Here is a 27038-nt window from a genome sequence, read left to right on the forward strand (position 1 = left end):
TCCCTGCTCTCGCCCCAGGAGGCGCCGGCGACTCGACCCCACCTTCCCGCACGGGGGCGCTGTTGGCACGTATCCCGGGGGCCTGGGAGCGGACCGCAGGTGTCACCAGGCTGGGGCCGCCAAGTGCGGAGTGGGTGTCGGGCCGTCGGGAGGGGGTGGAGCGGACAGGACGGTCGCGAAGGAACTGTCGGGATGAGGAGTAGATGGGGGAGCCATAAAAAGTGGGGCAGCGGCTCGCGCCGCGCTGGGGCACCGGAGAGCGCGGGGCGGCCGGGGCGATGGGTGGGCGACCCTGAGACGCCCAGAGGGGGACCATGAAGGGCAACGGCAGCGCGCTGCTCAATGCCTCTCAGCAGGTGCCCAGCGGCGCGGAGGGCGCGCGGGTGCGACCCTCATGGCAGGCCTCCACGCTGGCCTTCATCCTCATCTTTACCATCGTGGTGGACATCCTGGGCAACCTCCTGGTCATCCTGTCGGTGTATCGGAATAAGAAGCTCAGGAACGCAGGTAGGTGGCCCCGGCCTCGCCCAGTGCCAGCCCTCTTGCTGCGCACCGTGTCCTAAGGCAGCCCCAAGTAAAGGTCAAAGACATTCTTCCTTCAAAACTGGGGACTTCGGATCATTTTTTTCTGGGTGAAGGCTGTCGGTTTACTTTGTCTTTAGCCTGCCCTTCTAAAATGCCTTTTCACAAAACAATCAGAAGTTTCCAATCCTTAAGCAGTAGAAAACTTTGCCAAAGTCACTCTTCTTTAAACGGAAAACCCATTCTCCAGTTGAACATTTCTGGGGTTTATTAGATGGAGAGGCACCGGGTCCAGGTTGAGAGAGTTCCTCCAGACGCCCTTTCAGATGAAATCAATGAACTCATCAGATGCTTGGTTTTACATATAAATTAGTTTTCCCAACTTTGCTAAAATATGAGAAAATATATGACCTGGCAAAATGACAGAGCAACTGTTTTAGCTTTGTTGTCGGGAGTGGTTTTCTGTTATTAGCACATAATTGAATAAAAAAACCATATGCTCCTAAACTTGCTTTGGAAAGCACTTTGGCTCTTGCCAGTAAATAAGTTTGCATTTTAGAAATAGTTGTAGTAAAGAATACATTTACATGTAATATACTACCAGAGCTAATTTGTGCTTCAGTTAAACTTGCTTTTTCCTCCTGGCAATGAATTGAAATTGGTTTATCCAGGGTAGGAACTAGTGGACAATTCATAAATAAGCCATGAATTTCACACCTCTAAATATTGTTGAGATGCTTGATTTACTATCCCTTATTGGGAAGCAGATTTTTGGGAGAAGGGATGGGAGAAGATGGCACACTTTAATGTTTCCTCAAAGTGCTATTTTTTGTTCTAAATCAGATATTGATAAAAGCTCTAATTTTGTTTACTTCCTTTTGAGAAGACCACCCTCCTTTTTGTTGCTTTCTGTAATACTTGGAACAGTGCATGAATTAAGAATTAGCTAAAAGGGACTTAATAATATGAATTGAATTTGAATTAGTATTGATCAGCCTGTCTTCACAGATATTTGGCTTAATTTAGAGGAAGTCGGTCTTCAAGAAGGGAGCAGAAGAAGTTCATTGGATTAGACAAAGGGGAATGAAGGGAAGGGAGGCGGGTTGGGAATAGAAAAAACAGAATGAATCAGACACAATTTTCCTATATTCACATACGAATACAATATCAGTGAAACTCCGCATCATGTACAACCACAAGAATGACATACTAGGCTGGGCGTCATGGCCCATGACTGTAATTCCAGTGGATGGGGACACGGAGACAGGAGGATCATGAGTTTTCAAAGCCATTCTTAGCAAAAGCAAGGAGCTAAGCAACTCAGTGAGACCCTGTCTCTAAATAATATAGGAAATAGGGCTGGGGATGTGGTGCGGTGCTCAAGTGCCCCTGAGTTTAATCCCCACTATCAAAAAAAAAATGAAAGAAAGAATGGAATATTACTTAGAATAAGTCATACTCCATATGTGTATAATATTTAAATTTAAAAATATGGTCTACTGTCATGTATACCTAAAAAGAACAAATAAAAAAATTTTTTTTAAAAAGAAGGGATCATAGCCCTAGGTGAAAAATCCTAGCCACTCTTGCTAACAAGAGATAACAGAGATAACAAGTTCGAGGCCAGCCTGGGCAACTTAATGAAAGACCTGTCTCAAAAAAATAAAAAAGAACTGGGAGTGTATCTCAGTGGTAGAGCATCCACAGGTTTAATCCTCAGTACTGGAGGGAAAAGGCAGCTTTCAGGGTAGATTTGGTTCTGAGCCTGTGTTAATAGAATGAATTCTTGGGCCAGCCCAATGGTGGGTGTTATTGTTACACACTTTACAGAGGAGGAACTAAGAACACACATTGGTCTTATAGACTGGAAGCACTGGGCAGGGTTTAACTCACAGAAGGATTATCTAGAACACAACCTGGTTGGTTGGCATCAGTAACTACAGCCCTTGGGAAATTTGAATCCTTTGTGATCTTCACCCAAAAAAATGTTCACATGCCTGGAACAATTCTGATTCCTGTGTGTTTTACGAAAAATATGCCTTCCACACTATTGCTCAGCACCTTTTTGAGAGGACCATTTATTTATTTATTTTAATATTTATTTTTTGGTTTTAGGTGGACACAATATCTTTACGTGGTGCTGAGGATCGAACCCAGTGCCTCACATGTGCTAGGAGAGCACTCTACCACTTGAGCCACAACCCCAGCCTCTTGGGAGGACCATTTATAAAATATTGTTTTCTCATATCTGACTGGGAAAACTTTTTCTGTGAAACTTTTGAACTTTCATATTTTTGTAATTGAACTTTTTGTTTAAAGGTACTGCTGTTATGGTTCAAATTATTTGAGGCTTTCTAGAATAGATGGTAATTTGAAATAGTGATAGAAGTAGCTGATTCAAATACGAATTTGGGGATGCTTATTGTATTAGTCAGCTTTTCGTTTCTATGACAAAATGCACCCCCCCCCCAAAAAAAATAAAAACTTAGAAGAGGAAAGATTTATTTTGGTTCATGGTTTCAGAGGTTTTCTTTCCATGGTTGGTTCCATTGCTGTGGCCCTGTAGTGAGGCAGAACATCTTGGAGGAGGGGGCGTGATGCAGCAGAGCTGCTCAGCTCATGGTCAGTGGGAAGCTGGGGGCGGGGCAAGGGGGAATGGGAGGGGGAGGAAGGGACCAGGGCATGCCCTCATTGACTTACTTCCTCTAAGTAGGTTTTACCTCCAATAGTTTCCACCCTTTCCAATCATGCCATCACATTATGAACGTATCAGTGATTAATCCACTGATGAGGTCAGAGCCCTGATGATCCAATCACTTCCCAAAAGCCCCACCTCGGAATACTGCTGCACTGGGGAACCAAGCCTTCAATATGTGGGCCTTTGGGGACCATTTCACATCCAAACAATTAAACTTATTAAAAGTTCTTACTGGCCCATCTCAGTGGCACAATGACTCTAATCCTAGCTGCTAGGGAGGCTGAGGCAGGAAGATCACAAGTTTAAAGCCAACATCAGCAAAAAGTGAGGCACTAAGCAACTCAGTGAGACCCTGTCTCTAAATAAAATACAAAATCGGGCTGGAGATGTGGCTCAGTGGTCCAGTGCCCCTGAGTTCAATTCCCAGTACCCAAAAAAAAAAAAAAAAAAAAAAAAAAAAAAAACAGTTTTTATGGTTACTCAGTACTCCCCATTTCAATTAAATTTCTTTTGTTGGCTTTAAGAATGAAAAGATTAAAAAAAGAGAGAGAAAATGGGAAAACAAGATAGGAATTCTAAGGCATCTAAGCTTTGAAAGAATACTTTTTTCTTGTAAATCTGGTATACTTGTAGAGTTATTTATGTCCCTTCCTCTCCTTAAGGGAATATGTTGGTGTTTGACCTCCTAAGGAAGAAAATCAAAATATTTAACTGCTTGCCTGAGAAGACATTGGCTAGTCAGATCAGACAGTGTCTAAACAACCACTAAGGTTTAAAGTACTGGCAGGATCCTGTCCAAAATCTGATAACTAGAATTGATATTCACATTATATTTTCTGAGTAACTTTTAAAATATACTGGGAGGATTCTTGCAGTGGAATACTAAGATTTTATCTTTGCTGTTATCTACCTTCTGATCTGAGAAATCAGTTTTCATCCTAACTTCATGTTCCACATTTGTCAAATACAAATATTAATTTCATCTTTTAGCCTCACAGGATTGTTGCAGTTACCTACTGAAATGATGCATATGAAAATACTTTGGAAAGGAGAGACTAGGTAATGCCATGTGTTTGAGTATTTTTTGACTTTTTTTAGCTTGTTAAAAATCAGATTTGTGATTTGCACACTTTTTATATGTAAATTATACATACAACTTCTATTAAAGAAAATATAAAGTAAGAATTTTTAAAAATCTTTCCTATTTAAAATTTAATTATCTGGTGATCTAACCTGTGTAGGATACAACCCAAAATTGGAAATTGGCAAAAATAACAGGCTCTTACCCACAGCCAGTTTGTTCTAAAACAGAGTTCCATAAAACTGTGGTGTTAAGGTCTAGATCCCTATTGAGGTAAACAGTAAATTAAGAGAAAGATAGGCGTATATTGGCAAACTGAAATAGATTCATTAAAAGCAAGTATAGGGGCTGGAAGTCTCCCTGGTAGAGCTTGGGCTTAGTATGGGTGAAGGGCCTCAGTTCAATCCTGTGTGTGTGTGTGTGTGTCACACAGACACACACACACCGTAGTTCTGATGATCTGATCAAACATAACCTTTTGTAGGAGCTCTGAAGAAACAGATAACACTGCTCACTATTTACTGTTCCTGAAACCCTGCAATACAATAGCCTATTTATTAATTATGACTCTGATCTATCTAAGAAAGGTCCAGTCATGTATAGTCTGTTCTGCTTTAGAAGATAAGATCTTAATACATTTTAGAAAAATGCCCATCTAAAGCAATACAAGATTGTTTTTAAAAAATCTGGGTGCACAGCAGAATAAACTGGCAGTAATTGTTAGAAAAAAAAATCCCTTAGAATCACTACAACTAGGTGCTTGACACTGCTACACCATTCTTGTACTATTTCTTTCAGGTTTCTACAGAATATGGTCTCTATCCCTTCTGCATTACCCCTCAGAGAGGCTGCACAGAGTATGGAGAAAACATGGATTTGTGGCCTCAGAGATCTGAGTTCCCCCCTTGGATGCAGCAGTGTTGTTATAAGATGCTTGTAGGTCCTAGGCATGCTTACTTAAAAAATTATTTTAAATTGAAGCACGACTTGCACATAGTAAAGTGCATATAATTAAAGTCTACAGCTTAATGTATTTCTACATATGTATACACTTTTCAGAAAAGACTTGGAAAAAAAAAGTAGTGAGAGATGGTAGTTCAAATATGCACAACTTGACTAGAATTTATGGCCAAGCCTGAGTTCTGAAAACCATCAGCCTTCTTTTTTTTTTTTTTTTACCTTTCACCATTTAGGAGTCAATCGTTGTCTGTGTGGACTTGACTGCTAGTGTTCATTCCTAGGCAACACAGGCCACAGCCCACTGGCTGCTCGTCACCCTTGCCCCACTCTCTGACGTCAGTGCTGTAGCCTTCCCACTGAGACGCTTGGATGGAGCCCTTGACCAGTGTGCACCCTACCCTGGTTTTTCTCTTCTCTTTCCCCTCCTTCCCTTCCCATTTCTTTCTCCTCATTCGTTTCCTTTCCTTCTTTCCCTTTGTCTGTTTCTGACTCCTTGACTTCCATTCTTCTCTCATCACCATAATTGGATTCTATTTTAGTAGAAACCACATTCATATCTCGGGTTCGGAATTATATCCGTGTGTATCAGTAAAAACGACAGCCCTAAACCTATGTGCACATTGTATTCTATAAGTTCATTTGTGAATTTCTTTTTTTTCTTTTTTTAGTTGTTGATGGATCTTTATTTATTTATCAATTTATATGTGGTGCTGAGAATCCAACCCAGTGCCTTACACACTCTACCACTGAGCCACAACCTCAGCCCCGTTTGTGAATTTCTTAAAGGAATATTTTACATGATGTTTTGGCTCTTACAATAGCCCACAAAGTCATGCAAACCAGCCACGTGGCTGTAATAATATTTAGAATTGCCAAGTCAGCTGAGATCTGCGAACCCCTGGAAGCAACCTACCAGGCTCTGAGTTCCCAGCCCCTTGGGATTCTGTGAGAGTGGGACAGAGTGGTGCTTCCTTTACTGCCTCAGAAATGTCAGGAGAGGGCTCAGAGAAAAACAGATGATGGAGGATGGATTTATGTCAGAGATGGGGCAGAAACAAGAACAGTCAGCTCTACACATCCATGTATTCTGCGTCTCCACACATCCACCCAACTGCAGATCAAAACCATTCAGAAAAAAAATAATGCATCTGTACTGAACATGTGTAGACATTTTTAGCCAATATTCTCTAAACAATACTACCACAACTTACATAGCATTTACATTTTTTTTTTTTTTTGAGATGGGGTCTACTGTTTTGTTTGGCTGGTCTCAGATTGTGGGCTAATGGGACTCTTTTGTCTGAGATTCTGGAGTAGCTGGGACTTCAGGATATGCTATTGTTTCTGGTTTAGCATCCACCTTGCTTTAGCTGTTATGAGTAACCTGGAGATGATGTAAAGTGTACAGGAGAATGTTCATAGTTGTCATGCAAATATCACATCATGTGATATAGGCACCTTTGGGTTTGGATATCCACAGGGGTCCTAGAACCAATCTGCCATGGATGCCTGTACAAGTGTATGTTCATAAATTGCTCCTGTATTGGGGACAATCATATTATATAATATAGAGAAGTCCTTTGATTTTCATGATTATTAAGCTCATTACAGAGTTGGAAATTATCATGTTATGAAGTTGACTAGCTATGAACAGTTTCATGAATACAATATTATATACGTAAATATACATGAATAATAGGCATCAGAGATCTGGGAGAGTATGTCCTTAGGAAAATATGCTTTCCTTTCCCTAAACTCTGGTTCATTTCCCTCTCCTCTCTTCTTCTCTCCTCTCCCCTCCCCTCTTCTTCCTTCCCCTCCCCTCCCCCTCCTCCTCCTTCTCCTCCTCCTCCTCCTCCTTCTTCTTCTCTATCTCTAGCTATCTTCTTCTTGGTACTGGAGATTGAACCCAGGGGTGCTTAACCACGGAGCCACATCCCTATCCCTTTTTATTTTGTATTTTGAGACAAGGTCTTGCTAAGTTGCTTAGAGCCTCAATAAGTTGCTGAGGCTGGCTTTGAAATTGCGATCTTCCTACCTCAGCCTGCTGAGTCACTGGGATCACAGGTGTGTGCCACCGCACCTGGCAAGAAAACGATCTCTTAATGACATCAAGTTCCCCACTTTACTTCCCAAGGAATGTTACAAGTTTTAAAAACTTCCCACATTTTCTTTTCCTGGAAAGAGAATGAAGTACCCAACCACACAGGAAAATTCAAGCTTCCTTCTGTGGGACTATTTCTGATTAAGGCACGTGGATTGGTGCTCCAGAACCTCGAGGTTCTCAAGGGTAGGAGTGGGGAGTGCTCACGATCAGCTATGAGCTATGGTGTGTGCCAGTGAGCAATTCTCCTGACTGAACTAACTTTCGTGACTTTGGTTGAGCCAAGGTGAGAGATTAGAAGTGTAGTGACCCCATCAAGATGTACACACTGGGGAGGAATGGCCTAAACAGGCGGCCAGCTGGCTCATTCACTTTGCAACAAGACACCTGTAGGGAACAGCAGGACTCAGGTTCACACAGGTGAGCCCCTCATTCTCACCAGGCATTCAAAGGAGGGTGGAAGATAAGCACTTCACCATGTTATAAACATTTCCAAAATAAAGAATCAAACCATCTCTTCTGCAGAGTCAATTCAGGATGTCTGTACTAGGGTCATAAAAGTGACTAGCCACATGGTTTGCTGATTGGAAGACTGGTGCTCTGTGAGATTTTTGAAAACACAATCAGAAAACAAAATATATATACAGGAGATAGTTGCCCAAATCCTGAAAGAAAAAAAAAAATAATGCATTTGGATGCTCCCTCTAAATCATTTTATCCTATCAGGAATATTTTTTTCTCATAAAGACACTTTGCATCTTATATTCTTGTCTCATATTAATTGCTATCAATAGATATCAGATATAAGTATCTGATAGATAGAATGGTATAAAAGTCTAGCTTTTGGGACTGAGCAGTTGGAACAGATTCACAGTATGCCTGAAAAATCTGATTTAATGCTATAAAACTTTATTTTCCTTCTTCCTTTTGTGGCCTATAATCAATTTTACAAAAACTGCTGACCATTTTTTGTTGTTGAACTTTTCCACTTAGTGGAAAATCCAAATAATTTACTAGGCCCATATCAAACCAATCCCAATGATTATATAAATTAGGTTTTTAATTCTACAATTTTATTTTTAAAAATTTATTCATGAATTAGCATTTGAAACATTTTTGAGACATTCTGGGTCAGTGCTCTGTGACCTACACAGGTTCCCATGAGAAAATTAAAGTACAAAACTGGTGGGATTGGACTTCCTGTCATACTTTAACAGAAGCTGGTTTGACCTGATTTCTGACTTTTATAAGATAGAAAAATAACTTCTTGTTTAGAATGTCTAATGCTTTCTATTTATAGGCTCAGAGCACTTTTCAGCTTTCAAAACACTTTCCCACAATTTGTTTTATTCATTCATGTAATAGTCTCCTCAAATAAATAAGAGATCTGAACCCCAAATTTAGTTAAATTATCTGTAATTCTTATTCCAGAACACAACCCAGTGTGGTACAGTGAAAGGAACATAGGAATTAAAGTCAATGATCCAGGCCACTTGAGTCTTATATCTGTATACTTTTATTTTGTAGTATATTTGAGATCTAGTTACTCAATTTCTCCATCTATCCAATAGGGTTAATACTTGTATTCTCATCAGTCTGTCTGTCCATACATCCATCTATCCATCCATCCATCCACCCACCTGTTCCCCACTTACCATTTTAAGTTATAAAGTACTGTACAAGTCATAGTGTTATTATTTCTATTATTAATTCTATGATTAGTTTTTTAGGTTGTTTTATTTTTAATGTTCATTTCTTTTTAAATGTATTAAAAAAATAAACACTAGGAACTAGAAAAAAGTGAAATAAGCCAGAAATTGAAGGATCTAATGTTCATTAATGATGTCATGCAAGTACTACACAAATTCTCTGATGTCTCAGCTTTCCCTTTCATAAGAACCATTATCTCTCTCTGACAAATAGGTCTAAGATTCACAGGATAATTATTTTATTATCCACACTCTTCCCCAATTTTAAATGAATTATCTCTGGAAATTACAGTAATTTTCTTGGGACAAGTACACCACTAATTCACAAAATTAAGCCTTAAACTGTATTGTGTAGACTCGCACAAGACTTCAAGTCAACAAAGTCCATGCTTCAAACAGTCTCCTGATAGATTTCTTGTTAGCACTGATGTCCTTTTCTTATAGTAGCTCTCTGTGATAGTTGGATTTACTGATTCAAGCCAAGTTTTACTTTTGAATATATTTTATTGATTTGTTTTTAAGTTGCAGGTATAGAAACTGCTTAAAGTGTTAGGATTCTTTTTTTCTGATTTGTGTAGTACATTGTTATATAACTCTTTAAAATGTTTATGAATTTGCCAAAGTAATTCCAACCATCCCCTAGAAACTTTAGAACAATAGTTTCAGACTCCTTAGTACATGCTTGAATTTGAGTCTGATCTTAGGTTCCACCAGCTATTCCTCTCATAAGAAATTATTCCTGGTAGCAGTTTTGAGGATTAAATTAATTATGGATAAGATGGAACTTCTTTTGGGGATAGGAAGGATAGCACAATGAATCAGATATTATTGCCCTATGTACGTATTTGATTACACAACCAGTGTAACTCTACCAGAAGGATGAGAAGTTATACTCCATTTATGTATGATGTGTCAAAATGCATTCTACTGTCATGTATAAGTAGAATAAAATTTTTCTCTTGGAAATTTCGAAAGTTAATCAAGAATAAAATAGTCCTATGTTAAACCTCCCCGTATTAGTTTTTACTAGCATTTGATGATTCTGCTTTTTAAAATACCTACTTTGAAAAGTGTCTGCATTGGAAGCCATATTAAATCAACATGCTCTTTGGAGTTTATTCTGCATTCTTTATTATCACCTTTTAAAAATAACTAGAGTATCTGAAGTGAATACTAAGATCTTTACCTGGTGTCTGAAGTTTTCCCCTTCTTCCTCACTATTTTGAAGTTACTAGCTTGCCAATATACTCTGTCTTTAAAAGAAGAAATTCACTTACTTTCTTAGGGTTTTCTCAGTTACCCAAAAGGAAATTAGTGGATATTTTTTAAAAGATGTGTTTGTGTGTATGTAGAACTCTGTATCATCAAATCATTCATCTCCTCCTTTTCATAAAGACAGTCCCTTAATCAGCTCTCTGTTTTTCTCACCTCTGGAATAGGTTGGCCAATCAAGTTGACCTGACTTCTAAGGACTCTTTCTGGTCTCTCTCTAACTTCCAGTAAAATTTTGATAATGCCACAGATGAGAAGTAAACTTGTGGGTTTTCTGGTTGAGATGCTAAGGGCTTATCCTGCTAAGGAGCGTACACTTCTGGCAATCACATTGAAGGAGTTAGTCTCAGAAGAAGGGATAAAAAAATAAAATACGTCTACTTGGTGCTGAACACCATTCAGTTTATTGTGGGTACTTTGAGTTGTTGACCTTATGGTTTAAAAGGGCACTTAACCCGCTTTGATGTTGAGCAGTTTTGGTGCTTACTGAATTGACTATTCATTTGAGTAAATAGTCATTGCATTCCTGTGAAATGAGGCAGAATATGATTGATCAGTAAATTCAATGATTTGTCAGAATGAAAGAAATTGTGCTAAATTTATATAAAAACATGGTTCCTACTTTCAAACATATTTCTATCCAAGTACATTAAAATTTTTCTTCTCTTTATTTCAATTAAAAACGAGACACAGAGAACAAAAGTAGAAGAATACAAACATATAGCAGAAAAGGTTTTCAAGAGAAATTTGAAAGTTGGTTGGTAGATGATAACTGGAGCCTGCAGCACTCCTGAGAAAGTTTTTTAAAGCTGTTACCTTAGGATGAGAGAACAACAGATGATAACTAGGGAAATGTGAAAACTAGTCCACACATAAAATACCATCTACTGGAGGGGCTGGGGATGTGGCTCAAGAGGTAGCGCGCTCACCTGAGTCCCGTCCGGGTTCGATCCTCAGCACCACATACAAACAAAGATGTTGTGTCCGCTGAAAACTAAAATAAATAAATAAATATTAAAATTCTCTCTCTCTCTCTCTCTTTAAAAATTTTTAAAAAGATACCATCTACTGGAGTCAGAATTAATGAAAGAACTTCAGAGAAATGAGCCAGTGATGGAGACAAAATAGAACTATGTGAGAGTAATATACAGCCTGAAGGACACGTGTTGGCAAAGGATGGGTTGAGAGCTGCCTGCTAACTTAGATTGCTATTTAACTTCTCATGTAGCTCTTACATGGCAGAGGATTAGTGATTTCCTTTTAATTATTTTCTTCCCTGTCTCAGAATACAGAACTCTTTGTCTTTTATGACCTTGGAAGGGATATGTGCTTTTATCCCCCATGCATCCCTTCCTTCTTCTCTATTTAAAGGCCTGTTGGATTTCGCCATGTGCCAGGTGGAGGACAAGGGGCTTGGGACACAGTTCTGTGACAAGCCAAACTCTGTTAATTTGCTTTTATTTAATATTTGGTGTGCATTTTAATTTTTACTTTTGAGAGTTTGTCTGCTAATTAAGTTTAATTTCATTTCTAATTTTTGTTTCTTGTTTTTATTATCCTTTAGCTTATCATTAATTGTTCCCTATACTTGAGGAGTTATTTATTTATTTATTTATTTATTTTAAGATTCTTTCTCTTTCTGTACCTTTCTACTTAAGTTTGGACTGCATTCAGCTGTTGTTGTTGCTGTTTTGTGTGTGTGTTATACATATTAATTTACCAAATAAGTTTTCAAAAAAGATTTTGTGTATGTATGTATCTATCTAGCTAAACATACACATACATATACATGTATCATCTTATGGGAAAGTATTTCTTATGCATGGAAAATTAGTCCTATTATAGACTCATTAAAAAAAATTGTTCCCTCTGAAGAATGTGGCCTCTGGAACCAGATGGCCTAAAGTAAAACCCTGGCTCTGCCATCCATTATGTGTGATCTTGAGCAAGTTATTGAACTTTAATTTTCTCACTCATTAATTTGAGACAATACTGATGTTGCAAGGGTTAAGTGAATTGCTATACCTCAAGTTCATTATGACTTAAATGTAACATTACAACAAACAGAATAAGTTATTTAACAGAGTTATGACCGGTGAATGAACACCATGTTATGTATTTTTATTTTTGAGGTAAAATACAATATTTAACACTTCCAGATCTTTAACTACTCTGTAAATATGTCAAAAATGAGACAAATTTTGAATTTTTAAAAACTACTTTTATGAGAATCTTAACTTTTTCTTCTTTTGTCTCTCACTGATTTAATTACATAAATTGGCAACATTATGATTGTACTACTTTTAAGAATGACAATTCTTTTGGAATATGGCAATTTAGATCTATCAAGTACAATTAATCTGTTTTTTTTTAAACTGGAGTCTTTATTGAGTCCTTCAAGGTTGGGGAAAATGTTTAAGGATATAAAGTCTCTATCTTAAAAGGCATTAAGGTGGATTTTTGTTTTGTTTTGTTTGTTTTTGTTTTGTTTTGTTTTAGTTGTAGTTGGACACAATACTTTTACTTTATTTACTTATCTTTATGTGGTGCTGAGGATCAAGCCCAGGGCATTGCATGTGAGTGAGTAGGTGAGTGTCTACTGCTGAGCCACAACCCCAGCTCAACATTGATTGCCTTTTTATGTGGCTGAAATATTACATATTTGTCATTAGCATTTTATCTTAAATTCTCTAAGGTGAATGATTGTGCAAACATCAGTAATTTGTCTTCAGCACAAGGAGGAAAGGCTGAAGAATGAAGAAGTCAATTGGGCTATAACATTGGTGCTTTATACACTATAAGTTTCTCCCTAAACCATCCTTCTGAGAAAAGAGTAACCAGATCTAGATAAATAAATAAGCAGAATACTTAGCAGGATTTTACACCTTCAAAACTGACTACATCACACACCTGTTTAAAAAAAAACAAACAGACTAGGGATGTAGTTCTGTGGCAAAGCACTCTGGGTTCAATCCCTGATACAAGAAAAGAAAAAAGAAAGAAAGACAAACAAACAAAAAACAATCCAGACTAGAGCAAGAGGATTATTTGTACTTTATTTTAAATGACTTGTGCTAGTCTCTTTTGTTGTATAGGTACTATATTAATACAGCAGTTAATGAAATCCATCAATCGACTTTCTTTATAGCAGCAAAGTCAACAGTCAAGTTAAAGAGTAGGACGAGGAACTGGGGACACAGTGAGATATAGAACGAGACTGAGGAGCTAGGAAGACAAGAGGGGTCAAGGAAGCAAAAGAACAAAGACGCTCTCAAATGAAACAGTATGTTGTATGTTGGGGTATGATGTGGATAATATGTTATATAAACACAATATGATGTGGGAAGTACATTATACGAATGATGTTATTATGCTAACAGGGTATGCTTGGACAGTGTGTTATGTGAACAGCCTGTTAGATACACAGGGCATGATGTGATCAGGATATGATGTAGACATGTGTTATATAAACAGTGTGATGCGGGTAGTATATTGTATGAATGACTTATTATGTTGACAAGGTGTGACGTGAACAGCGTATATGAACACCATGTTATATGAATAGGATATTATGTGGATGTGTTATGTGAGCAGTGTGTGGTAGAACTTGGTGTGATGTGAATGGTGTGTTGCATGAACAGGAGTGATGTGGACAATGTGTTATATGAACAGAGAATGATATGGATGGTGTGTTGTATGAATGAGATGTTATATTTCAGAGACTTTAAGAAGTACCTGGGAGTTTACATAATGTGGTATGGGCAGAATGCAGGTATTAGAGAAAGGTGGAAGAAAAACGGGTAGAAAGGAAATAGAGGCTGTGCAATGGGCAGCCTTGCTGGAAATGTTGAAGAGAGTCAAAGAGGCTGATAATCAAAAGGGGAAGGAGGGTAAGAAAAGGATTCTTTGACTTGGACAGATCCCTGCTATTGCAGAGATGATGGATGGAACCTCCTCATTTGTGACTTTCTGGTCGGGGCGGGGATCTTCTGTGAAGTGGAACATCTGGTTTCCATTACCGAGGAACAGAAATAAGAAAGTGGGTGTGGCATGAACAGCTGTAATCTCAGTCACTTTGGGAGGCTGAAGCAGAAGGATTGCAAATACGGGACCAGCCTCTGCAATTTAGCTAGATTCTCTCAAAATAAAAAGGGCTGGGATACAGCTCAGTGGCAGAGCACCCCTGGGTTCAATTTCCAGTACTAGGAGGGAAAAATAAAGGTGAACAATCATCCAGATCCAAACATGTGCCTTGCACTCTCTCAGCTCCTCATCAACGCCAGTATAATCTCAATTTATTGCATGTAAAAGTCCGAGGTCCTGGAAAGCTATGAATTACTTGGGTTATTTTTGCATGTGGCATAGCCAGGATTTAAATCCAGAGGTACAGTTTTGTTTCTAAACTTATGGTCCACACTGCCTCTAGTAATCTAAAAAGACAAGTTTGTAAAACACAGTTCTTTGAAGCTTAAGAATGTGTTCTTTGATGTCCAAAACCACAGCCTTTCCCGTTCCTTCACAGGGCCAGAGAATATGCCTCAATCACCTTCAGCATCTTAGCTGTCCCTTGTCAAACTCTCAATGTTTATGCATATGAAATTTCTTTCTATACAAACCACATAGATTCTTTGTTTTTATTATTCAAATTTGTTATGTATGACAACAGAATGCATTACAATTCATATTATACAGATAGAGCACAAATTTTCATATCTCTGGTTGTACACAAAGTAGAGTCACACCATTCAAGTCTTCATATATGTACTTAGGATAATGATGTCCATCTCATTCCACCATCTTTCCTGTCCCCATGCCTCCTTTCTTCCCCTCCCTCCCTTTGCCTTGTCTAGAGTTTGTCTAATCCACTCATGCTCCCCCCGCCATCAACCCTGCCGCAGTCTGGCTGGGCACAAATCACGAGCCACTGAAGCAGGAACAAACTTTATTTCTGAACTCCACCAGCACACTCCACACACGCTCCCCGGGAACTATCCCGAACCCCATGCGGCTCGTCCAGGAACCAGCCACCGGAAATATCTCCTCCAGAAATCCCTCCTCCTGTACTTCCCCAACCAATGGGAACTCTCCGGGAATCCCCGGGAATCCCCACGAGAACTCCAGAGTAGCGTGAGAACTCCAAAGTAGTGGCCAAGGTGGATAGTAATGCCTCGCCTGTCAACCAATACTATTGGCAAAATGCCAGGGGCCATTCTGACTCGGCTGTGGCTCTCAGCACAACCCCATTATGAATCAGCATCCTTATATCAGAGGAAACACTCTGCATTTGGTTTTTTGGGATTGACTAAGTTCACTTAGCATTATATTCTATAAATCCATCCATTTACCTGCAAATGTCATGATTTTATTCTCTTTTAATGCTGAATAGTATTTCATTGTGTATATATAACACATTTTCATTATCCATTCATCTACTGAAGGGCATCTAGGTTGCTCCACAGTTTAGCTATTGTGAATTGTGCTGCTATAAACATTGATGTGGCTGTGTCCCTGTAGTATGCTGTTTTTAAGTCCTTTGGGTATGGAGAGAGGAGTGGGATAGCTGAATCAAATGGTGGTTCCATTCCCAGTGTTTCTAGAAATTTCCATACTGCTTTCCATATTGGCTGCACCAATTTGCAGTCCTACCAGCAATGTAGGAGTGTGCCTTTTACCCCACATCCTCGCCAACACTTATTGTTGTTTGTATTCTTAATAGCTGCCATTCTGACTGGAGTGAGATGAAATCTTAGAATAGTTTTGATTTGCATTTCTCTAATTGCTAGAGATAATGAGCATTTTTTCATATATTTGTTGATCAATTGTATATCATCTTCTGAGAACTGTTCATATCCTTGGCTCATTTATTGATTGGGTTATTTGCTTTTTTTGATGTTAAAATTTTTGAGTTCTTTATATATCCTAAATATTAGTGCTCTATCTAATGTGCATGTGGTAAAAATTTGCTCCCATTCTGTAGGCTCTCTATTCGCCTCACTAATTGTTTCTTTTGCTGAGAAGAAGCTTTTTAGTTTGAATCCATCCCATTTATTGATTCTTGATTTTATTTCTTATGCCATAGGAATCTTATTAAGGAAGTTGGGGCCTAATCTGACATAATGAAGATTTGGGCCTACTTTTTCTTCTATTAGATTCATTTGTCTCTGGTTTAATATCTAGGTCCTTGATCCACTTTTTTGAGTTTTGTGCATGGCAAGAGATAGGGGTTTAATTTTATTTTGTTGCATATAGATTTCCAGTTTTCTCAGCACCATTTGTTGAAGAGGCTACCTTTTCTCCAATGTATATTTTCCATGCTTTTGTCAGGTATAAGATAACTGTAATTATGTGGATTTGTCTCTTTGTCCTTTATTCTGTACCATTGGTCTACATTGGGTTCAATTTCCAGTACTGGGAGGGAAAAGTAAAGGTGAACATTCATCCAGATCCAGTAGTCTATTTTGGTATCAATATCATGCTGTTTTTGTTATTATAGCTTTGTAGTATAGTTTAAGTTCTGGTGTACTGATGCCACCTGCTTCACTCTTCTTGCTAAGGATTGCTTTAGCTATTCTGGGTCTCTTATTTTTCCAGATGAATATCATGATTGCTTTTCCTGTTTCTATAAGGAATGTCATTGGGATTTTGATTGGAATTACATTAAATCTGTATAATGTTTTTGGTAGTATGGTCATTTTGACAATATTAATTCTGCCTATCCAAGAACAGGTAGATCTTTCCATCTTCTAAGGTCTTCTTTAATTTCTTTCTTTAATGTTCTGTTAAAGAAAAAGCTACCCAATCTTTCACCTTCAGTCTGTTTTCATTGTAGAGGTCTTTCACCCCTTTCATTAAGTTGATTCCCAAGTTTTTTGTTTTTTTTTGAGGCTATTGTTGTAAATGGGGTAGTTTTCCTACTTTCCCTTTCAGAGGATTTGTCACTGATATACAGAAATGCCTTGATTTATGGGTATTGATTTTATATCCTGCTACTTTGTTGAATTCATTTATTCTAGAAGTTTTCTGGTGGAATTTTTTGGGTCTTCTAGGTAGAGAATTATATTATCAGCAAATAGTGTTAATTTGAGTTCTTCTTTTCCTGTGTATATCCCTTTAATTTCTTTCATCTGACTAATTGCTCTGGCCAGTGTTTCAAGAACTAATAGAAGTGGTGAAAGAGGGCATCCCTGTCTTTTTCCAGTTTTTAGAGGGAATGCTTTCAGTTTTTCTCCATTTAGAATGATGTTGGCCTGGAACTTAGCATAGATAGCCTTTACAATGTTAAGATATGTTCCTGTTATCCCTAGTTTTTCTAGTGTTTTGAACATGAAGGGGTGCTATATTTTGTTAAATGCTTTTTCTGTGTCTATTGAGATGATCATATGATTCTTATCTTTGAGTCTATTGATGTGATAAATTACATTTATTGATTTCCGTATGTTGAACCAACCTTGCATCCCTGGGATGAATCCCACTTGATCCTGGTGCACGATCTTTTTGATATGTTTTTGTATTCTACTTGCCAGATTTTTATTGAGAATTTTCACATCTATGTTCATTAGAGATATTGGGCTGAAGTTTTCTTTCTTTGATGTGTCTTTGCCTGATTTTGGAATCAGGGTGATATTGGCCTCATAGAATGAGATGGGAAGTGTATCCTCTTTTTCTATTTCATGAAATAATTTGAGGAGTATTAGTATTAGTTCTTCTTTAAACGTCTTTTAGAACTCAGCTGTGTATTCTTCTGGCCCTGGGCTTTTCTTGGTTGGTAGGCTTCTGATGGCATCTTCTATTTCATCGCTTGAAGTTCATCTGTCTAAATTGTGTATATCATCCTGATTCAATTTGGGCAAATCATATGACTCTAGAAATTTTTCAATGCCTTCAATATTTTCTATTTTATTGGAGTACAAATTTTCAAAATAATTTCTAATTATCTTCTATATTTCTGTAGTGTCTGTTGTGATATTTCCTTTTTCATCACGTATGCTAGTAATTTGAGTTTTCTCTATCCTTCTCTTCATTAGCATGGTCAAGGGTTTGTCAATGTTCTTTATTTTTTCAAAGAACCAACTTTTTTTGTCATTTTTTTCAATTGTTTCTTTTGTTTTAATTTCATTGATTTCAGCTCTGATTTTTAATTATTTCCTGGCTTCTACTAATTTTGGTGTTGGTTTGTTCTTCTTTTTCTAGGGCTTTGAGATGTGATGTTAGGTCATTTATTTGTTGACCTTTTCTTCTTTTAAGGAATGAACTCCATGCAATGAACTTTCCTCTTAGTGCTGCCTGCATAGTATCCCAGATTTGTCAATACATTGTATCAGTGTTCTCATTTGCCTCTAAGAATTTTTTAATCTCTTTTTTTGATGTCTTTTGCAGCCCATTGTTCATTCAGTAGCATATTATTTAGTCTCCAGTTGCTGGAGTAGCTTTTATTTTTAATTTTATCATTGATTTCTAGTTTAATTTTATTATGATCTGATAGAATGCAGGGTAGTATCTCTACATTTTTGTGTTTGCCAAGAGTTGCTTTGTGGTATAATATATGGTCTGTTTTAGAGAAGGATCCATGTGCTGCTGAGAATGTGTATTCACTCGCTGAAGAATGAAATTTTCTATATATGTCAGTTAAGTCTAAGTTATTGGTTGCATTATTGAGTTCTATTGTTTATTTGTTCAGCTTTTGTTTGGAAGATGTATCCAGTGGTGAAAGATGTGTGCTAAAGTCACCCCAAATTATTGTGCTGTGGTCTATTCGACTCTTGAACTTGAGAAGAGCTTGTTGATAAATGTTGATGTTACGCTGTTTGGGTTATATATATTTATAACTGTAACGTCCTGTTGGTGTGTGGTTCCCTTGAGCAGTATATGTGTCCTTCTTTATCCCTTTTGATTAACTTTAGCTTGAAGTCTACTTTATTTCACATGAGGATGGAATCCCCTGCTTGCTTCCGCAGTTCATGTGAGTGCTTTGATTTAAAAAATAAAAGCTACCCAACCTTTCACCTTTAATCTCTGGATGTCTTTTCCTATGAGATGAGTCTCTTGGAGGCAGCATATTTTGGGGTCTTTTTTTGTTTAATCCAATCTGCCAGTCTATGTCTTTTGATTGGTGAGTTTAAGCCATTAACATTCAGGGATATTATTGAGACATAATTTGTATTCCCAGCCATTTTTGGTATTTAACTTGACTTGGTTTCTCCATTGATTAGTTTTTCCCGTAGTGTAATACCTCCTTGTGCTGATTTTCATTATTATTTTTCATTTCTTCTTCACAGAATATTTTGCCAAGGGTGTTCTGTGGTGCAGGCTTTCTAGTTGTAAATTCTTTTAACTTTTGCTTATCCTGGAAAGTTTTAATTTCATCATCAAATCTAAAGCTTAATTTTGCTGGATATAAGGTTCTTGGTTGGCATCCATTTTCTTTCAGAGCTTGGTATATGTTGTTCCAGGATCTCCTGGCTTTGAGGGTCTGGGTTGAAAAATCTGCTGATCTGATTTCTCTCTATTGAGGTCTTTAAGATTCTATCCTTATTCTGAATGCTAGGCATTTTCATTATAATGTGTCTTGGTGTAGATCTGTTGTAATTTTGTACATTTGGTGTCCTGTAAGCCTCTTGTAATTGGTTTTCCAATTCATTCTTAATGCTTGGGAAATTTTCTGATATTATCTCAGTGAAGAGATTGTGCCTTTCTTTGATTTGAAACTCTGTACCTTTCTCTATCCCAATAACTCTTAGATTTGGTCTTTTGATGCTGTCCCAAAATTCTCAGATGTTCTGTTCATGGTTTCTGTCTTCACTGTGTGGTTAACTTTATTTTCCAGATTGTATACTTTGTCTTCATTATCTGACATTCTTTCTTCCAAGTGATCTAGTCTGTTGGTGATGCTTTCTATTGAGTTTTTTATTTGGTTTATTGTTTTCTTCATTTCAGGGATTTCTGGTTTTGGGGGGTTTTGTTTTGTTTTGTTTTTGTAAATTCTCTCTTTCTTAAAGTAATATTTTGCTACTTGTATTTGCTCTCTTATCTCTTTGTTGGAATGATCAATTTTTGCCTGTATTTGCTCATTTAGGTCATTCTTTAATTCACAGATCATTTTAATTATGACATTCTGAACTCCTTCTCTGACATTTCATCAACTACACTGTCCATGGGTTCTGTTATTGTAGTATCCTGGTTTGTTTGGGGCACTTTACTCCCTTGTTTTTTCATGTTGTCTATGTGTCTTCCTTTCTTGCAGAGTGGATCCAAGATATTACAGCTTCTATCCTTTAGTCTTGTAGTACCCGTGAAAATTATCTGTACTTCACCTTGATGTTGGGCTTCCAGACCCTGCAGGTGTCCCTTGATGTATGCTACTGCAACTAAAGGTGGTGGCAGCAATAGTGGAGGTATCTTGAGATAGCAGTGGAGGTGCCCCAAGATGAATGCAACGTCTTTTGAGATGGGGCTGAAAGGTTGGGCCTTACACTGTCTTTGGAATGCCTGCTCCGAGATGCAGCTGCTTCTAGGCCCTGTCTGTTGTCAAAAGGTAGTGGCTACTGCATGGGGAAGGCTATGGCAATATCTGCAGTGTCCCAAGATGGAATAGGGTTAGGCCTGGGCTCCCAGGTGGGTGGGGTGGCAGACTTGGACCTATCCTGGGCTTGGGTCCCACACAGGTTGGTGAATACGGTCCTGTGCTGGTGCCTGAGCTCTGTTGGGTGTCTGTTGGTGGCGGGATGGACCCAAGTCTACCCTGTACCAGGGTCTCATGCAGGTGAGCGCAGTCAGATCAAGGCTGGACCTGAGCTCAGGGGGGGTGTCTCTATAAATGGATTCTTTATTATACCAGACTTCTTAGCTCTGAATCCATGGATTTGCTATGTAAAACTAATGAAACATGGTTCCAAGAGTGTTTGAGGTACATTTTTTTCCCCAAATAAAACTGGTCTTTATCACTTTGATGAGTTCAAGTAGTTGTTTTTTTATTTGTTTGTTTAATTCTTATAAACAATAATTTAGTGGGTCACTACTCTTGCTTTCTACATAAAGTACAGGATAAGTGAATGAAGGAATGAATAGGACTTATTGAGAAAACCAACATCCTGGTAGATGAGAGCAAAAGAGCAGCCAGTCAGTGGGTATAGCTCAGTTACAGAATGTTTAACCTATCATATGTGAGACCCTGGGTTCAGTCTTCAAAATTGCAACTAATTTCTGCTTCTGCATGGGTGACTCTTTGAGACTTAGGAGAGTTAATTCATCCAGCAGACTGTTCTTGAGCACCTACCATCTGCCAAGTTCTGTGCTCACAATGATAATGTAAATATTCAGACCTACACCCCAGGATCTGAGCCCTTTGGAGGGAGACAGACTCTTATGCAAATGTGTGTGGTTTTGTGTTGCTTTGATTGGAAATATATCCACACACAGTGAGGATAAAGAGATTGAAGAGCATTGCTGGGAAACCTTTAGAACTGGTATCTTCTCAGTAAGCTTTGTTTCTGTTAGGTATCATAGTAACTAGTTCCTCCTTTTCTACCAGGAAGCCCAGCCCATGATCTCCTTAGAAAACCACCTGATTTCATCACAGAGTTGAAGGTCTCTCCTTTTTTTTTTTTTTCCTTGTGGTATTGGAATAGAACCAAGGGTCTTGTAAATGCTAGGCAAGTGCAGAACCACTGAGGTACTTTCCCAGAACCTGCCCCCCACCACCTTTTAAAAACATTTTATTTTGAAAAAGGATTTTGCTCAGTTGCCCAGGCTGGCTTCAAACTTGGGATCCTCCTACTTCAGCTTCCTGAGTACCTAAGATTACAGGCATGCTCCACCATGTCCAACAAGATCTATGTTAAAATTTCTAGAAACAGAACCTGAGACAGACTTGGCTCTCAGGCTGTTGAGGTCTACTCTCAAGAGGAGCTTATAAGCAGTGAGGAAAGCAAAGTAGGGCAGAGATGAAAAGACAAACAAGAATGGAACTTAAGATAAAACCTAGACTTGGCTTTATCCAAAAGTTGGGGTCTCTGGACATAAATCCATCTGAAAAATTGCCATTACTTGAGGCAAGGTAACTGGCCTTCTGTATTCCAGAGTTAGCCATTGGATTGGTCACCAAGGGCAATCTCTGGAGAAGGGTGTAGAAGCCAAATGGAAGCACCCAGCACTCAGAAACCTTGTGGATAAGTGCCTCAGCTTGGAAAAGGGGACCTAGGACAGGCACTAGCAGCATCTACTGCAGGCCTATGGAGCAAAGAGGTTATGCTGAAGCAGGCTAAAGACCAAGCATATTTAGTAATGGGTTCCTGTAGTCAGTATGTTGAAGAGAGCACACAGAAGGAAATTAATCATCCTTAGGTTTCATCATTGCAGAGTTTCAATTATTTTATCAAATTAGAACAAGATGCCTAGTGCCATAGAAACAACGTTGATGAAAACCTTAAATTCAAGGCCCAAACTTTGCTATGTCAGGGTGACAAATTTCTTAATAATTCACATAAAAACAAAGTGATTCAGAGTAACATGGCCCATCTTTTATTTATTGATTGATTATATATTTTTTATTTGTTTTAAACTAGTTACACATGACAGAATGTATTTTGACACATCAAACATAAATGGAGTATAACTTCTCATTCATCTGGTTTTACATGATATAGAGCACAGGTCATATAGTTGTGTATGAACATGGGTAATGCTACTATCACTCCTACCTCTCTTTCCCCTCCCCTCCCTTCACTCCCCTTCATCTAGTCCAAAATACCTCTCTTCTCCCCCAGCCCTTATTGTGAATTAGCATCCACATATCAGAGAAAACATTTGGTCTTTGGTTCTTTGGGATTGGCTTATTTCACTTAGCATAATATTCTCCAGTTCCATCCATTTACTGGCAAATGCCATAATTTCATTCTTCTTAAGGCTGAATAATATTCCATTGTGTATATATACCACAGTTTCTTTATTCATTCATCTGTTGAAGGGCATCTAGGTTGGTTCTATAGTTTAGCTCAACAATAGGTCATTTTTAAAGCATTTGCCTAAGACTTTTACTAGTTAATGACGAGCTGCTGTAATATCTAGTTCCTTTCTTGAATTCTCTGGACATTTCCACCTCCTGAATCTTATGCAAAATTCTTTTGTGGATGATGCTAGTCCATCTCTGTGCAAGAAAGTGAATTCTGGGGATCAATTTTAGCAAGTTAACACAGTACAAATCCAATGCAGTTCACCCCTTGACATCTTGACATATATCCAAGTAAAGAAAACATCAAAGTTATGTTTTTATATAACATAATGCAATGTTATTTTATTAACATAAAAGTGAAAATACATTAACCCTTTTCTCAAAAAGACAATATAGTCTTTTTGTCCACCTTTACATGATTTTCATTATTTGTCTTGCTGAGTCACATTCCACATTTTATATACTGTAGTCTAAATACTGAAATATATGGTTCACTTCTAATCATATTAGATGGAAAGAATAGTGGAGGAGAAAAGGAGGAGAAAAGATTCACCATTTATTTAATCATGGAAAAGGAGAAATGTCGATATTATTTTAATCTTCATCTCTGCAGCTGGTCACATGGTCATAATGGGTATTTATAATTACCTTTTCCATCCCCCATTCCCTCTGCCTTCCACTCATTGTGGTTTCTTGCCTGTTCAAGTAGCTAAAACCTTTATTCATAAAGCTCTGGCATATTCATATACCTGCCTATAATTGGGTTATTTCAGTTTTCTATTGACTTTAATCACAGGGCATGGGAGTAATAAGACATTATAGGGATTTCTTGCATTCAAGACATAATTCCTTGCTCTTATTGTATAATAACAACCTGATTTACTCTTGATAATCCAGACTAATCACCCTGGTCAGGATAGTAATTCCTTTCTTTTTAAATTAATTAATTACGTGAGGAGCCCAAAGTAGCCGGGTGGCAGTCCTGACTTCCAGCTTAATGAAATCATTGGTATGTCTCCTGATGGAAGCATTTCCTCCTTTAGACCAAAAAAAAAAAAAAAAAAAACAAAACAAAAAACAAAAACAAACAAACAAAAAAAACTAAACACAAACCAACCAACCAACCAACCAACCAAACAAAACCCCCTAGTTTCAGGGCCAGGGGACTGGGAGCCTTTTGCTAGTGTACTTGTAAAAGGAAAATCCATTTCCAGCCTTGATTTTCTGATTCGTGAATCCTGACTATGGGATAAGCAACACTCTATGTTAGTCACTTTTTAAAGGCACATACCATATCCTGGGGTGTGGTACCCTAGACTCTAACCCAGTGGTGGTGAAACAGAATCTTTAAAACCACTCCACTAATTTATCAGTCAGCTGTTCTAAGATGGAAAACATGGAAAGTCTTATGACTTCCAGAAGCACAACCCCATTGTTATACTCCATTTGTTTTAAAGTTAATTTCTTAGTCAGAAGGAATACTGGGAGGAATACCATCATGGTGAACAAAGGACCCTTTAAGTACATGGATGTTAGGTTGGTAGAAGAATTAAAGGTATTAAAGGGTAAGAAAGGCAACTTCATGTCCAGAGTGAGCTTCTGTTCCAGTCAGAACAGTGTGCTCCCCCTTTTGATGATGGGAGTGGTCTTATGTCAGTCTACTACAAGTGATTGACTGATTTTTCTAGGAAATGGAACCATATTAATGTTGCTCTCCAATGTTGGTTGAACATTCATCAATACAATAGTGGCTATTGCCAGATCAATATTCATGTATTGATCTTTACTAACTATGTTGCTGAGCCCATGAATAACTTCCATTCTTGCTTCTGTAATAATTTTGAGCCCATTGGTCAAGGACAGTCATGGCTAAGGATTAACTGATGTCCACAAGTTGCATCATTGAGCTCCCCTCTGTTGAACATTCATACGGGATACAAACATCTTCATACTAAATGACCATGCTGAGAGGTTTCAAAATCTCTTTGCCACTGATTTTCTAATCCCCTTTCTTCCAAGTTCTTGACCATATAGCTGTACCACTAGCCATTATGAATCAATGTAGTCTGTGGCCATATCTCCCTCCAGTAAGAATGAATGACCAGTCTGAAATTCAATTTGAAGCACCACTCAAAGTTCTGTTTACTAGGAGTGTTTTCCTTCACTCTTGTCCTTGAAAGCAACTCTGGATTTGGTCTGCAGTGCTACAACCATTCAGTTTCAGGAGTGCCAGTATATAATGAAGAACTATTTGTAAACTAGGCCAGAAATTCTTTATTTCTTATTTAACTGGTCAAAGGGAAATCCCCATGAAGCCATAGGTACACACTGAGAGAAGGGGGTTTTGTGGCAGGAATATGGGACATGGGTATCTGTGTAACCTACTTTGCCTTCCGGGACCTGCTTGAACCATAAATACATACTACTTCTGTTTGATGCTGTGCATGTAGAATCTTATGATGTGGTGGGTCAGAAAACACCTGTCAAAAAGGGACCTTTCAAATCACATGGTCACTTAGTTTTTCATGGTCAAGTGTTAAGACTCTACTGAGTAGCAAGTCAACTCTGTCTCAAAAGCGCATACTTATCTGCAGAGGACAGTATGTATTGATTCAGGATTTTGAAGAAAATCCTGAGTCTGTGTCATAAATCACTTATATGTGCCTGCTGAAGCCTCCCTACAGTCTCATGATCTACCGAAAATAATTCAAGTACTATCGGTATCTTAGTTAACTCATGCTGCTTCAACAAAACACCTTAGACTGGATAATTATAAATAATTAACATTTATTTTTCATAGATCTGGAGACCAGGAAGTACAAGATCAAAAAACTGGCAGGCAAATTGGTGTCTGTCGAGGACTCTTCTCTTCTTCCAATAAGATGCCTTCTCGATGCATCCTTTAGAGGGGACATATGCTGCATCCTTCTATGGTGGAAGGGGTAGAATGGATGAACACCCCTCCATACCTGTTTTATAAGGCCCATCCTCATGACTTAATCACTTCCTCAAAGCCTCACCTCAATACTATCATATTGGTGATTAAATTTCAAGATAGGAATTTGTGGGGGTACCTTTAGACTAGAGCTATTGGATATGATGGATCAAGTGGCAGAGTAGCCTTTCATAGCTTTTTCTTGCTCCACTAAAACCTGTCAGGTTCGGGGTTACTCAGTACATGGGTTTATGTAGTATGTCAAAAGGGGGTATATGTAGTTTTTTTCTATTTTTCTTGAGCAGGTAACAGGGCAATACAGCAACTTTTTCTTTACCTTAGAAGATGATACAGGTGACAATTTATGTAACTATTGCTACTGAATGTCATGAACTACCAATGTCCTCTTTTGCTACTGGAAATAGGGTTTTTAATACTTTCAGTCTGGTCCTGTCATAGAACTCAGAACCAATACAGTTTAATCATCTTTAAGGTTCTTTTAGTTCACTTCCACCTCCAAATTCTGCATCAATCAAGATTTAGTCAATTCAAGAAGCAAAATCTTCAGATTTTGTGGGAATTGATAAAGTAATTTATTAGGGCTATTGCTTCTAATTATGGTTTTGGAGCCTAAAGTCCACAGACAAGGCAGCTGAGATGGCAAGATAGATGTCAAGAGGGGTCACAGGGAACCAGAACTTTGGAGGAATGGCTGGAACCCAAGAAGATGAACTGAACTCACCTCAGTGGGTCAGTCTCCCAGTTTCTCCAAGTGGAGTTCAGCAGGATCTGGAGAAGCTATGGACATGCC

General features: G+C 38.2%; 1 protein-coding gene across 1 annotated transcript in view; it reads left to right on the forward strand.

Annotated features, from left to right (window-relative positions):
* The first annotated feature begins 293 nt into the window (after positions 1 to 293).
* Positions 294 to 27038, forward strand: part of Mtnr1a (melatonin receptor 1A) — a 34782-nt gene continuing 8037 nt past the window's right edge. Inside the window, exon 1 of the mRNA XM_027927231.2 lies at positions 294 to 507. Within this exon, the coding sequence (XP_027783032.1) occupies positions 315 to 507 (193 nt within the window). The 5' untranslated portion in view covers positions 294 to 314. The remainder of the gene's footprint in view (positions 508 to 27038) is intronic.

Source organism: Marmota flaviventris, chromosome 3, assembly GCF_047511675.1.
Source record: "Marmota flaviventris isolate mMarFla1 chromosome 3, mMarFla1.hap1, whole genome shotgun sequence".
Lineage (NCBI taxonomy): Eukaryota > Metazoa > Chordata > Mammalia > Rodentia > Sciuridae > Marmota > Marmota flaviventris.